The sequence below is a fragment of the Oryzias melastigma genome, linkage group LG21, assembly GCF_002922805.2.
Source record: "Oryzias melastigma strain HK-1 linkage group LG21, ASM292280v2, whole genome shotgun sequence".
In the NCBI taxonomy this organism is placed as follows: domain Eukaryota; kingdom Metazoa; phylum Chordata; class Actinopteri; order Beloniformes; family Adrianichthyidae; genus Oryzias; species Oryzias melastigma.
In genome coordinates, this window is record NC_050532.1 from 25,568,790 (window position 1) to 25,586,638 (window position 17,849).

The 17,849-nt window shown below is 39.5% G+C and overlaps 2 protein-coding genes across 4 annotated transcripts in view; one reads left to right on the plus strand and one right to left on the minus strand.

The window, feature by feature from the left end:
• Positions 1 to 1,566, minus strand: part of myo1b (myosin IB) — a 58,058-nt gene extending 56,492 nt beyond the window's left edge. For all 3 annotated transcript variants that reach the window (XM_024286293.2, XM_024286292.2, XM_024286290.2), the window contains exon 1: positions 1,330 to 1,566. The gene's annotated coding sequence lies outside the window, so the exon portion shown is untranslated. The remainder of the gene's footprint in view (positions 1 to 1,329) is intronic.
• A 1,758-nt stretch (positions 1,567 to 3,324) lies between these two features.
• Positions 3,325 to 13,425, plus strand: LOC112155290 (basic leucine zipper and W2 domain-containing protein 1-A). The gene is made up of 12 exons (XM_024286815.2): positions 3,325 to 3,473; positions 5,612 to 5,685; positions 5,929 to 6,105; positions 8,242 to 8,336; positions 9,041 to 9,106; positions 9,197 to 9,332; positions 10,935 to 11,044; positions 11,117 to 11,287; positions 12,146 to 12,292; positions 12,359 to 12,497; positions 12,639 to 12,761; positions 12,825 to 13,425. The coding sequence occupies exons 2-12, from the start codon at positions 5,622 to 5,624 to the stop codon at positions 12,857 to 12,859; spliced, it is 1,263 nt and encodes a 420-aa protein (XP_024142583.1). The 5' UTR covers positions 3,325 to 3,473; positions 5,612 to 5,621; the 3' UTR covers positions 12,860 to 13,425.
• The last annotated feature ends 4,424 nt before the right edge of the window (positions 13,426 to 17,849 follow it).

Genomic DNA, 17,849 nt, shown 5'->3' on the forward strand with positions numbered 1-17,849 from the left:
AGTAGGTCTTTAATTGTCATCATGTGTGATTTTTAGCAACCTTTGAAGAAATCAAGAGTAAAAAAAGTGAACTTCTGATGGAGTCGGTCATCTTTTCTTCCACAAGTGAACTGAAAACGAGTGAAAAGTGATCAATAAACACTTAGATTGAGGCTAGAATCCGATAACATCCCATAAAACTATTCAGCTGGTTTAGAAGTCGAAGTGCATTCAGACTTATGCAACTTTATTTTACTGGAGTTTATCCGGACTACGCAGTTATTAAAACACAGCATGTTCTTCAGATCACAGTGGAGTAACGTCCTGAAGAGGAGGACGCTCTCACACGATTCATCTGGATGTGAAGTGATTCAGAAACCAGCTGGAGAGAAGGAAGCCAAAGAAGTACAGTACTATTACTGCGGGAGCCAAAAGGAAGCCAAGTTTGGACGCTCAGATGAACTGATGGAAAATGGGTTTGGGGGGGTAAAAAGATGACAGAATGCATGCTGGGAAGGAAGGGGGCACGTGCATCTCCACCTCTTACTGTTGACCCAGGCCCAACACTAGACACACGCCTCACTACACAGCAGACGAGTGCAAACCCCATTCATTCATTCATCACCATGGCGCCGCACCAGACCGCCACATGTCCCCCCACACAGCTCCTGGGGGGGTCAGGGGCACAAAAATACTCTGCCAATTGACTGGATGCTGCCTGATGAGCTCAAAGGTTAGCTCCTCTACAACCCAGGACTTGCGTCACTCATTGTTTGATCAGTAATAAAGTTCCATCTGCTGCTCCTGCTGAGAAACTGGCCTGCAGGAGACATTTGAGGAAAACCACAAACTTTGCTTTAAACAAAGAGGAAAAAAAGGTCTTATTGTAGGAGTCAAACTTTTACCATGATTGTTTTTTTAAATAAAACAATTAAAAAAATCAAGTTTCCACATAAAGCAGCTTTTGTTCAGAGAATCCCACAGGAGTTGAGGAGAAGGTAAGCAGAGAGGAGAGGTGAATGGAGGGATTCATGCACTGATTTATTCCCATCAGGAGATCCAAAAACCAGGAGCAGAAGCGAGTCAGAGGGAGAAATGATGCAAAGAAGAACAAAAAGTTACTTTTTAGATTTCATTTTTGGGATTCAGTTCTCCAAATCCCAGGTTTAAATGTTTCCTGACAGCAGTGCGCGTTCACAGACGCGCGCAGATGTTGGTAATTACGCGTCCACGCTGTTCAGGAGTTTGGAGAACTCTTCTCTTTCCACTCACAAAGAAAGAACATCTGAGCTGGAAATCTGAATGGAAAACTTGGGCGCGCGCGAGGCGCCGCGCGGAGCTTTAACTCACCTCTTTTATCTCTGCTGGAGTTCCTCTCTGCTTCTAAAAAATCCACTGTGCGCGCGGGAGGTTCGATCCCCGGTGGTTGTCCACTTGTGCAGCTGCTCCTGGGACCTTCCCGGCTGCCTGGCGCTGGCTGAGGCTGGGATGTGGCTCTGAATGGAGCTCCGGATGGATCTGGGAGCTCGGGCTCTGCCGGGCGTAGGGAGTGGCTGGAGCGGAGCGGCGTCTCTGGGCGAGTCCGGAGCCTCTTAATCACCTCCAGGGGCGGGGGGGCGGGGGGTGATGCCTTCACGTGCCGTCGGACAAAAAATTGGAACTTTTTACGCACATTTCGCTTGAAAAGTTATAATAAAAGTATATAATGAAAAAAGTTTTAATGAGACACTGTTTATTTTTTTTTATTTATATATTGTGAATTATTTCAGTTACTAGAAAAGGACATAAAGGGAGGGGCTTAAATAAGCATTTGATTCTGCTGATTCCCTTTTCAAATATACATTTATTTAATTATGGCTGAAAATTTTCTTTTATAAAAGGTGATTGGATTGATTTTTTTTAGTAGGCTAGCTTTTTGTAATGTTTTACATGTGTGAAAATAAATCAAATCAAAAGTTATATTATAAATAAGTGACATCTGCTAAACTTCAAATGATATTTAGCTTGAAATTTTGACTTCACATAATTAAAACACAAGTTATGTTGAACTAAAATAACCATGAAGTAGCTGTTTGACTAACATTTTTAACATTCTTGATATTTTGGTGCTATAATTTTATTTCTGATATTAAATTAGACCATTAGATACACATTTCAAGTATTTGCACTAAAAGTTACCTAAAATAATGTGATTTACTCTAAATCAATGCTTAATTGTTCTTTAAATACATCTTTGTTAAATTTGAGTTGTTTTAAAAGAAGTAAAAAAAAGTGAAATTCTTATTTTAGCAAACAAAAATGTTAAAATAAATCAAAATATGTATTTTATCTTATCATTTGTATAGGGAAATAGTCAAATAGTTCCGTCTACTAACCCAAGGTTGTTGTTTATTTTGTTTTATTTTTTTTTACAAACAAGTAAAAAGTAGTCTATTTAAGTGTGATATATATATATATATATGTATATATATATATATATATATATATATAATGTCTATGCCGTGTCAAAGTCAAGGCCCAGGGGCCGGATCTGGCCCTCAGGGCAATAACATTCAGCCCTCCTGATCATTTTATTTAATTAATATTGATGGCCCAATGTTATCTTGTGCTTATTTCTATCTTTTATCATTTTGACAATGTATATTTTTATGGGGGGTAAAAAATTAAAAGTTATTTAAGGTTTTAATTGATTTATTCTGGAATAATATTCCTGCGTGTTTTTGTTCAATTCAATCTATACTTTTTAAGCTTAAAACGTTCCATTTTATTCTGAAAAAGTATATAGTATACTTCCTGCACTGCACATACAAATTATATAGTGTAATTTATATACTTCTACTCAAGTGTACTTGAAAACAAAATTCAAGTGTACTGTTTCTAGGAAGGAGAGTTGTTTTTCTGCTGAAATGTCTGGGGAGAAGCTGTGGAAGCAAAGTGGGATTTAGGGCACAAAAAAAGCCCCAGGGCAATGCAGTACAAGGGCCTCGTGTGTTTTCCAGAGAGCAGAAACTGCTATCATGTGAGGACTGTATATGATCTCAACATGTGCTCAGTAAAGTCTCCATAAGGACACTGAAATTTACGAGGCGCACTTTAATGCAGCATGAAAGTTTCACCGTTTATTCTGATGAGCGTCAGCCTGCAGAACAACACCCCCCTCCTGTGTTTTAACTCCAGACAGCAACAAATTCTGGCTGGAAATGGCACGCGCAGTCACGCACGCGCACACAACTGTGTGACAATAGTGAGACATTTTGTTCTTTAGAAAGTATTGATAACATTCTGTGTCTTTTCAAATCTAGGAAACATATGGATGTAAACACTAATAATTGTGTGGAAATTTGCCGCAACTTTGTTTTGTTTTCTAATTATTTTATTTAGAAGATGTTATTATGCGCATGCGCGCTGACGTCTCTCCCTTATCCATTTCTGTCTGGCCACAGACCTGCTGTACTTTTTTTCTCGGGCTGTTTTTGACCTAAAAGAGGATTTCTGTAAGTGATTTTTTGAGTTATTTTGTGTTTTTGTCAACGAATGTCGTCTACATGTTTGCGCTGATCGTAGTTTAGTGTCAGGAAAAGCTTCTGAAAAAAGGGGGACGGGAGTTCCGCTTCGTGTTAGCCGCTAGCTTTAGCTGCTAGCTTTAGCCGCTAGCTTTAGCCGTGTGCTCGTCTGAGGTCATTTCGATTCCTGACGTTTTCACGATGCTGTCAAAATGTGGCTGATATGTCGATCGGTTTTAGGTGGAGTAGGGATATTCTCGCGCTTTTGTTGCGGTCGATAGTTTTAACATTTTTGGTTAAATGCTACTAAAAATGGATAAAACGACGCTCAACAGTTCAGGATGAACTGCTAGTTTTTGACAGGCCGTCATTTCGACAACAGAAGCTCATACCTGTTGTTACAGTTCAAAATTAAACTCGTATCATGCATATATATATATATTAAATATACCGACTTGATATTTAGCAATGACTCTTGTTGGTTTATTTATTTGACAGAGGTGATAGATGTAGTTTTAGCCTCCACATTTCAAGGTTTTTAATTACATTTCTTGTAGATTTCTGATTGTCGTTCTAAATGGATCTGCTTCAATTGTGCTATTTTCCCCATTACACAACAATCACACACATTCTGTGATGCTGACACCACCAGGTGACATGCTGATCAGCACATGTGTAGAAGTCAAAGTGCTTCCTGGACTTTGTGTGTGTGTGCGTGCGTGCGTGCATGTGTGTGGTTTTTTTTTGTGTGTGTGTGTGTGTTTTTTTGACTGTCATATTCCTGCTCCCACTGCTGTAATTCATCCATCATGTCTGTGATCTATTGATCCGCTGCTCCTGAATGATTTCATCGTGTGTTTCTTTTCTTAGTAATATCTTTTAAATCCTGGAATGAGATCTTTAACACACACCTGGCCCACAATGCATTGTAATAAATCATTAATCAAAACATGAAAAATCTGCTGCATCTTCTCCACCAAACTTCTGATTTTGATGTGGCTATAAATTGATTAAATAACAGATATGTCTTTACATAAAAAAACTGATCAACCAAGCACAAATATCTGATCTTTTTGTGCAGGAAAATAACAGAAGTAAAGATCACTTTGTTAGAAGCACCTCTCCTGGTGATGGGTGGTCAACGGTCAGCTGATTTTACTTGTAAAAGCAACAAGTTTGTACTTTGGCTTGTGAAAAGAATAAAAAAGGATTTACTTACAACACCAGTACTGTCTGTCCACATCGGGGTGTCAAACTCAATCGTACAGGGGGCCAAAATCCAAAACACACTTTACATTTATTGAACACTCTAAAACTACATTTTTGAAACTTTAAAACTGTAACTTTTTAGCATAATTTTGAACTAGATGTATAGTATTACCAGTGATAATGCTTGTGTGAAAGCTGTAAGCTGAATTTGGCCGCTGAAGATGCTGAAATTGATGACTAAAACGCTGAATCTAATAGCTGAAAACGCTGAAGCTGATAGCCAGCTAAAATATTAGCTAAATGCCAAATTACAAAAAAAAAACTTACAAAAAAACTAAGTTTGCCCAAACAGCTAGCATGTAGCTGAAAAAAAGTTAAACTTCAGAATAGCCTAAGAAACTGAAAAAGCCCAAATTAGCCAAAACAGCTTAGCTTAGCTCCAAAACCGCCTAAAAACTTAAAAAAAGCCTAAATTAGCCAAAACGGCTAGCATGTAGCTGAAATATTAGCTAAAAAAGTCTAAAAAATCGCAGTAAATGCCAAAATAGTCCAAATAGCTAGCAGAATGCCAATTTTTTAAACTTTAAAACTGTAACTTTTTAACATAATTATAAATAATAAAAATGCAGGAATATTATTCCAGAATAAATCAATCTAAACCTTAAATAACTTTCAATATTTTACTCTCCATAAAAAAATATTTTGTCAAAATTATACAAGTTAAAAAAAATGCAAGATAACATGGGGCTGTTAATAACAATAAAATAAAATGATCTGGAGGGCCGGATAGCTGGATCTGGGCCTTGACTTTGACATGTGGTCTAAATTGTTTCATTTGTTATCCAGAACAAGTTGAAGATTAAATGCATAGAGGCAGATGTGATGTTTTTCCTCATCTTGACATATTTCTGTTGTTGCAGAGTGTCTTTTATGAGTAATCAAAAGCAGCAGAAGCCTACGCTCACAGGCCAGCGCTTCAAAACTAGAAAAAGAGGTGAGGAACTGCAAAGAACCACGTGTGGATCTGATTCTCCTGACAAGTTCTGTGAAAAATGCATGAATTCAGATGCAGCTTGTTGGTTTATTCACTGTCTAAATGTATTAGAATGATTAGAAAGATTACATATGTTCAAGTCACAGGTAATGTTATGAAAATATCTGCTAAATTACTTTCATAAAGCAAACTTTTTGTTTTTTGGTCACATCTTTGACAGAAGAAACTGTCTTTATTCCACAGATGAAAAGGAGAGGTTTGATCCTTCCCAGTTTCAGGAAAGCATCGTTCAAGGCTTAAACCAAAGTGGCACAGATTTGGAAGCCGTCGGAAAGTTCCTTGATGCCTCTGGTGCCAAGCTCGACTACCGGCGATATGCTGAGACGCTCTTTGACATCCTGGTGGCTGGAGGAATGCTGGGTAAGTGAGTGGCTTTACAGAGAAAAACCCATCTGAAACTCAGAGCTTTTCTCTGTGGGAACGTCAGCGCCGGCATGTCCCATCAGGCTTGAACACGTCACAGTCTCAGTAGTCTTAACTTGCAAACAAAAAAAAAAAATCAACAAATATTTAGAAAGACGACACAAACGCTTGAAAAACTGCACATAGTTGATGTTCTAGGAAAAAAGTTTTCAAGTCCTCAGTGGATGAATTAAAGACCCACTTCAATGAAAATCATCTTTTTGTGTTTTTTCAACATCGTTTGTAGCATTTTTCTAATAATTTATAATTAAAACAGTGTTTCTGAATATTTCTTAATTCAAGAAAACCGGATGCTAGAAAATGCTCAGACTAACGACGCAGCTACTGAAATGGGGAAAAGTCTCCTCTCCCCCTTCACAAACCGTAGGCCGCTCACACTGATGTGTGCGAGACATGAGCGTTCTACACTCGGGCTGAAGCGAACTGTAATTCTGGCTCAAAACTTTACAACTGGATTGATCTAATTCTCCATATTTCGGATGTCTCCAGTCCCTAACCCCTGCGAATAAGCGGAGAATACTGTATTTGTGCTTGATTGTTTAAGTTGCTTCATAGTAGTGCTCCGTTTGAGTGTTAAATAATAGCAGAAGGTTAATGACATAAAAATAGGAGGCAACCTGAATCTGTTTATTGAATTTGTTCATTTTTTAAATGGTTTACAGAAGTATCGGAGCAGGACTCGGTCTCGGCAGACACTCAAAGTCAAATGACTCTGAATCGGATCAGCCCTAAACCTACCTGATTGGGACGTCCCAAGTCTGGGGTGTGTCTGCCTATACCAGCGGTCGGCAACCTTTAACAGGAAAAGAGCCGTTTGGGCTCGATTTCTACTGATGAAAACCTAGAATGAGCCGCATAGTCTTACTTTAGCTTTTAAGATATTTGGATTTGCATTTATGACCTTCTTTTTTTTTAAATAAATACAAATTATGTCTATTTTTGGCAGAAACAAAAGCAAACATATAATAAGAACCTAGCATCTCTCAAAATTTGATTTAGATTTTTTTATTTTATTTTTTTTACTTTTGACAGAAGCTCAAAATACTTATTTTCAAAATAAAAGACGCCCAATCTTGTGCAGCATAAGATAATATGTGCTTTTATCTCATAAAAGATCAAACTTTTTACCAAAGTTTTGCTTTGTATATAAAATCTGTTCATTCTGGCGGTAGAGTTGATCAAACAAGACGTCTTCAGGTCAACCGGGATGTAAAAACCTACATAGTTTGTCATCTATGTGAACCTCAGACATCAGTTTATACATTTAACTAAATAAATGCAAATTATGCAATCCTTACTTAAAAAATCTGCTATTTTATATTCTATTTATTTATTTTTTGTTCTTTTTCCCCTCTCTGTCCTCAGCAGTCTTACTCTGCTGGGGTTTGTTATGTTAGTTTGGGGTTGGTAGTCTTAGTTTGTGGGCTTTGTTTATTTGTTTTCTTTAGGTAGTTTTGGTTAAAAGGAGCTGCTGACTCAGACGGTCGACATGTCTGGGTCAGCAGTCTCCATGACTTTTTATGTTTGTCCAAAGAGCCACAATGGAGAGATGAAAGATCCACATGTGGATCTGGAGCTGCAGACCCCTGACCCACACCAAGAAGTAAAATGTTTTTCACTTTTGGACACGTTATTCAATTTCTTTGACAATTTTTTTACAAATAAATGATAAATGCCTCATCTAACTTTTGCAGTTTCTTCTTAGTGACACAGATTTTACCTCAGCGATTCTCTCTGCTGTAATTGTTTTACTTTTGTTTCTGCTGAGATTATTCAGTAAATAAGCATTTGTAGTTGGTATTAGTGGAAAAATTAAACAAAAGAAAGCAAAAAACAGCTGTGAAAGGCTACTTTACAGCAAAAATACTGATTTTTACTAGACAAAGACTTTCCTGTTTTTTGGATAGTAATAATAGGAGACATTTGTTAGAAATATTGTTCTTACTTTCTAGCAAAGTGACACTAGACTCGGTGAAACATTCTTTCTGTCAGGATTACTTTATTCTCTCATTGACAAGTTGAGCAACAACATTGACTTTATTGGAAGAATAACTAAAAACGTTTGTTTTTCAGCCCCAGGAGGAACTCTGGCAGAAGACATGACCCCCACCGAGTTCTGCCTCTTCAAAGCACAAGAGGACATGGAGACCATGCAGGCGTATGCACAGGTAACGGCAGCTCACCTGAATGTTGTGTAACAGAGGTGGACCACTCCTTCAGGAAAAGCTGATTATTTGTTTGTGTATTTTCTGCTGTCACTCCTTTAATCCTCTGCATGTGGGGGATTAGACCCGCCTTAGAATCCAAACGGAAGCGACATTTCTCATTTTCTAATGGAGTTTGTTGAACATTTATCACAACATCAAGATGTTGGGGCCAAATATCCTAAAGTTCTCATTCCATCAGCTCAGAAGCTGCTCATCCTCTCACCTGGTCCTGGTCTTCCTTCTGCAGGTAGAGCCAGTCTTTGGTTTAAGCACGAGAACTTCACACAGTCGATTTAAAAAAAACGTCTGTCAGGATGAAAGTCTGAGCTGTGATGACGGAGTTTCTGCCTCACCTTCAGCGTTTTTACTCTATTTCCAAAATATATAAACGTCTTTGTTCAAACCAGTTCAGAAGCTTTTACACGTTTTAGGAAAGCGAGTTATCAAAGAAAACACAGTCACACCTCACACACAAAAACAAGCAAAATGTTTCGTTCTTGTGAATTTTTCGGTTAAGTCTCAGTTTCTGTGTAAAACTGCGAAAACAATCGTGGGAGAGACGTTCTCGGAACAAGTTGGGCTTCAGAAAAAAAGACTTATTGATTCACAAACAGTTTGTGCAAAGCAGGAGCTTTGGTCCTAACCAGAATGCTTTGCGTCTGCAGGTCTTTAACAAGCTCATCAGGCGTTACAAATACTTGGAGAAGGGATTCGAGGACGAGGTCAAAAAGGTGAGTTTCGGGTCACAAACGCGCTCACGCCCAAGACGGTGAACATTTAAGAGTTTTAGTGAAAAGAAAATGTGTTTGTGTGTATGGCAGCTGCTGCTGTTTCTGAAGGGCTTCACCGAGTCCGAATGTAACAAGCTGGCCATGCTAACGGGAATCCTGCTGGCCAACGGCACCATCTCCGCATCCATCCTCAGCAGCCTCTTCAACGAGAACCTGGTGAAGGAAGGTGGGTCGTTTGTGTGGACAGAGTTTGGATAGAGCACAAAATAGTTCTTCATCCATGGATTTTTACTACTTTCAATAGAAATGAAGAGTTTGCTGACTACGAAGAAGAAAACTTGTCTTCATATTTTCAATAGTTCAATAATAAAGCAAATATTTGTAAGAAATTTAGCCAAAAATAATTCAAAATATAAGCAAAAAGAAAAGATAAATGTAAAAAAGACAACAATTTACCGTCTGGATTGAAGTGTTCAGCTCCTGCCTGTCTGTACAGTGGGGCACAAAAGTATTCAGTCAGTCAACCACCAACTGTGCCGTTTGTGAAGACTTACAGATAATGTTTGACAGCCGTCATTGCCAAAAATGGGAATAGAACAAAGAATTGAGGTGAAAAAATGCTTATTTTCCACCATAATTTCCAAATAAATTCTTTAAAAATCAGAAAATGTGATTTTTCTAGATTTTTTTTCTCATTTTGTCTCTCATAGTTGAGATTCACTTATGATGAAAATGACAGACCTCTTATCTTTTTAAGTAGTGAACTCTTGGTGGCTGACTGAATACTTCTTGGACCTCTAACTTATTGAGTCTTGCTGGAATAGAACCAGGATTTTAAGCTGTTGATTCAAATGAAACCTTTTTGAGCGTGATAGAATTCTACTTTTTAGTGGGGGAAAATAATGCAGTTTTTCCATTTTTTATTACATACTACTTTTAAAAAACGTGTAAAAAACACTGTTGGTGTTTTATGACGCGTTTCGTTTGCCACAGCAGCTGAAAGTGTCTTCACGAGCTCAGAAACGGGCGGTTTTCATTTGATTCCTCCACCTGATGGAACTTCATTCTTTCCCCGTTTACGGTGATGATGACACACGAGAGCATGAAGTGAAGTGACCGCCGCCGCCACGAAAAGGTCACTCCGATTTAAGACCAAGGAAGTGGAATGAGTGGGAGACAGTTTTTCAGTGGTTGCCGTAGCAACAGATGAGAACTGCTGTTTCATCTCCAGCCTCAAGTATCTCACTGAAGAGACTTCCTTCAGTGTGGCTCACAGTCCCATCTCATTTAGGACTCATTTCTACCATTTCATTGTTGTTTGCTCTCCTCAAACTAGCAAATAAACATTCAGCAGAAATGTAAATAATCTTCAAGTAAAAAAAAAAATTCTACTTTATGACAAACTCCAAGACATTTCTGCTAATCGTGTCGTTCCACCTCAGCAAAGTAAAAATCTGAAAATGATGAAGTTGATGTGGAGAGAAGCCGTCCTCCCCTCATGTGTGACTAAGCTGCCATCACGCGGCTTCAGCAGCAATCTGAGGAAAAGCTTCATCTGTGAGACTAATGTGTGCTTAGATAATGAGTCTGGAAATGTGAGTGCTGTTGAAAACATTTACCTGAACCGTTGCTGCTGACGGTAATCCATCGTCGGCCATTAATAACGATTCCGCCTTAAAACGCCGTGATGCATCGCAGCGAGCGCTCTTCTGCTTGGCGTTTGTGTGCCGTTATTGCAGGAAGGCTCGTTTTGTTTACAGATGCAGCTCCTCTCGTGTTTACTGAGGCTCGTCTCAGCAGCTCTCTCCCGTTTCCCGCCTCTCCTCAGGTGTGTCGGCAAGCTTCGCCATAAAACTCTTCAAATCCTGGCTCTCCGAGAGGGACTTCAACTCCGTCGCCGGCAGTCTGCGGAAGGTCGGCATGGACAACCGGCTCATGGTGAGCTTGTCTTCTTTCTTTGCTGTTTCCAGCGGCAGGATCGAGGTTTAACTCCACCTCTCATGCTTTCAGGAACTCTTTCCTGCCAACAAGCGCAGCTGCGAACACTTCTCCAAGTACTTCAATGACGCCGGGCTCCAGGAGCTGTCGGGCTTCGTCAAAAACCAGCAATCGATAGGAACTCGCAAGGAGCTGCAAAAAGAGATCGAGGATCAGATGTCCCGCGGAGACCCGCTCAAGGACGTAAGTTTGAGGAGGAGCACGGCTCCTCTTGACCTTCACAACCTCCTGGAGACGTTTCCATATCTAAGAGTCTCATAGTCGTGGTCTGGAGAGTGGTGACTCCTGTTGTGTCATGAATTCTCCTTCAGTGAGCATCTCCACTCTCCTGCACAGATTCACAGCAGCAGCTGATCAGACCTCCAGCTCAGGTTCACCGGGCTTTTATGGAAGTGTTCAAAAGAGCAGATGTTTGTAGTTCTTTAGCATCCAGCTGTGTGGTTACAAACAGCTGAGGAAGGTCGCCAGCAGCAGCTGTCACGGTGGAACCACTGTTCACGAACATCAGCGGAAACTTCCCACAGAGTTGTTTACTAAAGACCTCAGACTGATTTGTGTTCAAGTCCACAACAGAAGAAAACAGAACCGCAGGAGAAGCTCTTTTCTCATAGGTTTGTGTTTGTAAATGGAAGTCTGCGTGAATTTTAGTGAAAACTGTTTGGATTTCAGCAGAATAAATAGAGGAAAATGTCGAGTCCAGTTCAGTTTAGTGTCCGGGACTTTTTCCCCACTAAGGTTTTGTTGAGAAGGATTCTTGTTTAAGTTCTTCAACTTCCGGGGTTCAAGTCGGACAGTTTGTCATCATGAAACGTCTTCAATCCAGACAGAAGATGAGACTAATTTAAATAAAGGTTACAAAATGACACAAATCAGAAGTTTTAGTCCTCTGTATTCAATCATAGCTCTCATGTGAGCTGACTGCAGGGAACAGACAGGTCGGGGGCGGAGCCTCTGTCACATGACCGCCCAGAATCCATTTCTTTCATGGATTGACCATCTAATTAGCGTGATCCGTCAGCATTTATCAATAATGTGTTCCAGATCATTGCTTACACCCGAGAGGAGATCAAGAAGAACAACATCTCTGAGCAGACCATGATCGGCCTCATCTGGGCCAGCGTGATGAGCTCGGTGGAGTGGAACAAGAAGGAGGAGCTTGTCACAGAGCAAGCCATCAAACACTTGAAGGTGAGGCGTCCGTTACTCTCCCGCTCAGGTGAATCGACCTGAATTTACCCTCATGTCCTCTCTCAGCAATACAGCCCTCTTCTGAAGGCGTTTACGTCCCAGGGCCTCTCTGAACTCACTCTCCTGCTGAAGATCCAGGAGTACTGTTATGACAACATCCACTTCATGAAGGCCTTCCAGAAAATAGTGGTTCTGCTGTACAAAGGTGAGTTCTTCTGCCCCTTCTGCATGTCCTTTTCTCTGACAGTGAGGTACCAGACGGCCTGAAGTTCTTCTGCAGAAGTTTGTTTTTCCGTCTGCGCTCGGCTTTAAATAGATTCCCTTTCCTGGTTCTTCTTTCATGAAGCGGATGTTTTGAGCGAGGAGCCGATCCTGAAGTGGTACAAAGAAGCCCATTTAGCCAAAGGAAAGAGCGTTTTCCTGGAGCAGATGAAAACCTTTGTGGAGTGGCTGAAGAACGCCGAGGAAGGTGGGTGATGCCTCCTGTCTTTCATTCACGGATCGGAACGTTTGACTGATGTTTTCTCTGCAGAATCAGAGTCTGAGGAAGACGAGGATGCAGACTGAGGCCTCCATGCATCTGAGGAAGCTGTTTGTGTTTGAAGTTTATCCACTCTCTTCACCGTCTGTTCTCTACCTCTGCACATTTGTTCAGCTGTCACTGAACGGGGCTTTTGTACTCTTTGGACTGCTCTCTAATTGAATCGCCACTTTCAAGTCTCTTCCTCAAGCAGCCATGTTGGTGCCACGTTAGAAAGTCGATTGAAACATCCGTAGAGCTTTCTTTCTTTTTGTTTTTTGCCTTGAAACATGGTTTCCCTTTAAGAGACGCCGGTTCGACCGCAGATTTCGCTTCCTGGTTTTCGGCCCGGAGCTCCGTTTCTCCGTTTTTCTGTGTGGTCATGATTTCCAGGTTTTTCAGTCCTCTTGCATCTCCACCGGTTCTGTGACAGAGTCAAGTTTCCTGCCAATTCTGTCTCGGCCGTCATTGGTGGAGCCGTGCCATTCGAAGCAGCGACGCTTACGGTGGTTAATGCGGCCACAGGAAACGTTTTTATCTCCTCATCATACTGGCTTTGTAAGGTTTTTCTCCTTTAGCACACATTTTGAAATAAACGACAGGTAAATGAAAACTCCTCGTACTCCGCCTTTCATTCATCATAAAGGACGATTCTTTTTAACCCTTTAACCACCTATTTAACCAAATGTAGAACTTTTAGAAAACTCACTTTTAAAAGCATTGATTGTGAGTAGGGCTGTCACAAATGATGATTTTAATAGATAACTGATTGGTGATTGATCACTGCTGACATCAGACTATTTTATGAGACAGTGTCTTTTAATTTGAAAAGACATCATTTAAACCTCTGTCAAAAGTTGAAAGTATTGTCATATTTTGTGGGAGCCAATTAAAATTTTTAGGGCCAAAATATTATTATGTGGACAAATTAAATGTTTTGTATGAATACATTTATATTTTGTTGGCAAAAAAATTGCATTTTGTGGCACAAATTACTGTTTTGTGGACACAAGTTGGCAATTTTTTGGCACAAATTGGTATTTTCCATCCACAAATGAGTGTTTTGTGGGCAAAATGTTTTTATTTAGTTGAAAAAAATAGTGTTTTGTGGGGAAAATTGTATTTTGTGAGCAAAAATTAATATTTTGTGGGCATAAATTGGTATTTCTATACACAAAGTTGTACTTTTCCTATCCCCAAATGAGTGTTTTGTGGGTAAAATGAAGTATTTTATGAGCAAAAATTAATATTTTGGAGAAAAATTATATTTTATCTTTGTGTTCATGTATCATTTCTTCCAAAAAAAAGAAGTTTAATTTCAATAATCATAATAGTAAAAGGTGATGTAAGATTTTGTGGCTCCTACTTGGTTGTGGTCTGCAATAATTTGCCTCCTATTGTGTTGACAGTTGCAGATTTATACAATAAGCATCAGAACAAAACAGTCTTTTATTGATTTTGTCTTCATGGGTATTTAAGGGGTTGAGCTAAGCCAGAAAACAAAAACAAATTCCATTTCATAAACTGCTTTTTAGGACAAAAGTTTGTCTTAAAACTTAAAGGTAGATTCAACAAAAAAGACACTAAAATATAGGATCAGGAAGAAATATTGTGCTAGAATGTAGCACTATGAATAAAAATAAGTGCAATTATGTAGTAATATATATTTTATTTCAAAAGCAGGAGAAAAAAAAGTCATTTAGCTGTTAATTTCCCCCAGGGTGTGTCCCAAAGGGATTAATAAAGCTATGTCTAATTGTCTAATTGAAGATTCCTTCGCAATATTTCAATTCTAAAACCAATAAACATTTACTACGGTTCTTCTAGTTGTATCATATAACAAAGATTAGAGACGGCAGGCACAAATATCAATCGTTCTAGAGGCAGGTGGACATAAATTCAGCCTAAATAGAATAGAACTTGTCCTTTTACGTTTTTAGTGGGTGTGTTCGTTCATTTTAAATTAAAAAATGTTCATATTTACCTTGTTTTAAAGTTTACTCAAGTTTATTCAAAATATTAGGAAAATGATCGATAAATATTCCTATTTCATCCAATCCACCTTAAATAATCCTCTGTTATCCAGTTCCTACTGTTCCCTTTGGATTATTTTGATGTGGAAAAACAACAGTGGGATGAACTTTATCAAACTAAAATGTGAATTCCTATAAGGAATATATATTGAATATAAGGAATCTGGAAAACTGAGTCACACTGGTGGAAGTTGTGGATAAAGATGAACTGATATCATCAGTCAAGCATAAATGATATCAATCAAATCATTGATAAATTGAATCCTTACTAATACCAAGTGACAGATATCCCACTAGAAGATGTCTGGACTGATACTCAGTACCAGCAGAGGCCAACAGATGGCAGTAAACCCCTAAAAGACAATCCTCCCATTACAGAGATTTTATATTCAAGCTCCAGCAGAAATAGTAAAGAAACCTGACCAGAGAGAATTAGAAACAGGAGAAATTACAAAGTATCAGAGCTGAGTAGTTCCTCCGGAGGATTCGTTTGCTGTTTGGTTTAATTTAGTCCCTCCGAAGAACATGAAACAATCTGAGAGTGACGAGCTGGGAGGGAGAGGCTCCAGACCTGCTTTGGAGGTTTGATTCCATATTTGTGTGAATTCAGCACAGAGCAGCAATAACCCCCCACTCCTGACATCGGCACTGTGCTGAGTCTGGGCAACAGCATCTTGATGGGACTATTACAGCATGTAGAGGGTCGGAGGACTCCTGCTCCTCCTCCTCCTCCTCCTCCTCCTCCTCTATAATGAGCCTCGCACAGAGCCTGAAACATCGCTCAGCCACACTCAGCAGAACATGATCAGTATTTATTAGGAACCCTCTGAAAGGACAGTTTGACTCAGTAGCATGGATCAGGTCTGTTATCAAAGGTTGTAAAAGTTCCCACAAATCTGTGAGCCTGAACTGTTGCATGTTGGAGGGAACTGATGCTGCACAACGTGATGAGTGAAAGTAACCGAGGATTTTTTAGCTGTTTCATATTGAAATATGTTTGCTTTGTTGATATTTAATTGTCTTGACCTTGTTGGATTTGTCACATTTCTTAACGACATTCTGTCAGAAAATCCAAGTGTAAGATGTTCAACAAGCCACAAGGGGGCAGTATAAACAGGCATGGGTCAAAAACTTGTTGAATCAAACTAGGAAAACCTGCTCAAACTGACATAAACACCATCAAGACTTCACACTGAAGTTGAGTGAGTATTAATACAGGTGGTTCTGATGAGGATGATGATGATCAGCTGTGCATGGAGAAGACTGAAGCAGTGGCTGATGGGAGTTGTAGTGAGGAAGCTGCTGAAGATGGTTAGTACTCAGGTGGGGGGTCCCTCTGGTGGTCGGAGGAGGAAATGGCTGAGTGAGTCCGGACGCCGTTGAAGGGTTCAGGATGTGTGTTTTTGACTAAATGATAAAAGTTGTTAGCCATTCCCAAATGCTATGTACATCAGGCAGCAGTGGATGGAGTTTGTTTTAGTGAACAACAGTTGTTTGGGTTTGGTAGCACTTATTTTAGTCGTCAACCAAACAGAAAAACCCCAAAGAAGGTGGAGCACCACCTGAGAGACACCTTAAAATAAAATGAAGAAGAAGTCTGATTTCCACAGTCGGTTTGGCAGAGATGTTTATGCCCTTCCTGATATAACTCTGTATTTTCAGGGGAACCAAGGACTCGGGTCGCCTTGTGGCTACATAGTTAGGCAGTAACACAAAGGGTTTTCCCAAGAAGCCACACTGGATGAGGTTCATCACAGCCCCTGGGAGTCAAACCTGGTTTCCCATGTGCCAGTCCTGCATGTGTGTTGCTCATGTTTGGAGGAATTTGCTCCACATATTTTGCAGAATTTATTTAATTTGAACACATTTTCCTTGAAAGGAATACAAGTAAAGTTCAGTACCATATTTAAGGTTATTATTATTATTATTTTTTTATTTACATGGTTCGGTTCCTTTTGGTTCTAATTCTTCAACCTCTTCAAAGAAGGACAAAGACAAAGTTCTGGACAATGTAGCGATAAAACCTCCACGTCGCTCCATCGTTGTCCATCCTATCTTTATTGACAGAAGACAGAACTTTTTCTTCGACACATAAAATGGACGTGAAATAACAGAGTTGCACTCGTTGGCGGTCAAACCAGTTCAAAAAAATCCTCCAAATTCCAAATGTTACTCAAACAAAATACTTTTCTATGCCATCTCAAACTCCCAACATAATGGCGCTTACAATTGGTGCACTTGATTATAAGGAACAACATCAACAAATGGTCTATTTCCAGACTTATGTCTTAAATAAGGTGCATCAAGTGAGACACAAGAGTCAGAGATAAATCCGTCCGTCTAGAGCTGGAGTGGACAAACTTTACCTCAGGGGTCACATGAGGCCCATCAAACTGATTAATCTGGCCCTTTTTATGTTGTATTTTGTAGTGTTTCCCAATAGATGCAGCACTACAGATAATATGACCTTTGTCTAGGTGCAGAAAGTTACTCTGCATTCATGTGTTGTTGGAAAATTTGTTGTTTTTCCAACGTTCATGTGTATTTTCCGAGTCAGACAGTCATTTTTCCGATCATTCCATGAATGCAGCATCAACCCATCTGTGCAATTGGCTCTAAAATGAGAACGAAACCCCCAATTTTTAAAATAAAAACTCAAAATTTTCTGTTTTATAATATATACATTTATTTCAAATCAAAAATAAAGTACATTTTCGTCCATATTCCATGTTATTTTTTTCTCCTAAGAGGTGGAATTACCAAAACATGGCACAGATTTGCTCCTGGTCCGACCTTCTGTCAAAATTTAGAGCCTTTTGTGGCCCAAGAATCAAAATGTTTGCCCACCCCTGGACTAGAGTGTGTCTGTAAAACGTGACACGTTAGAGACTTTAGCGTATCTTGCCATAGAATTGCATCTTAATCCAGAAGAAGAAGAAATTATAAGGAAAAAACAATGTTTTAGACCATAATTGGTTATTTAAAAAAATATCTTAAAGGAGTT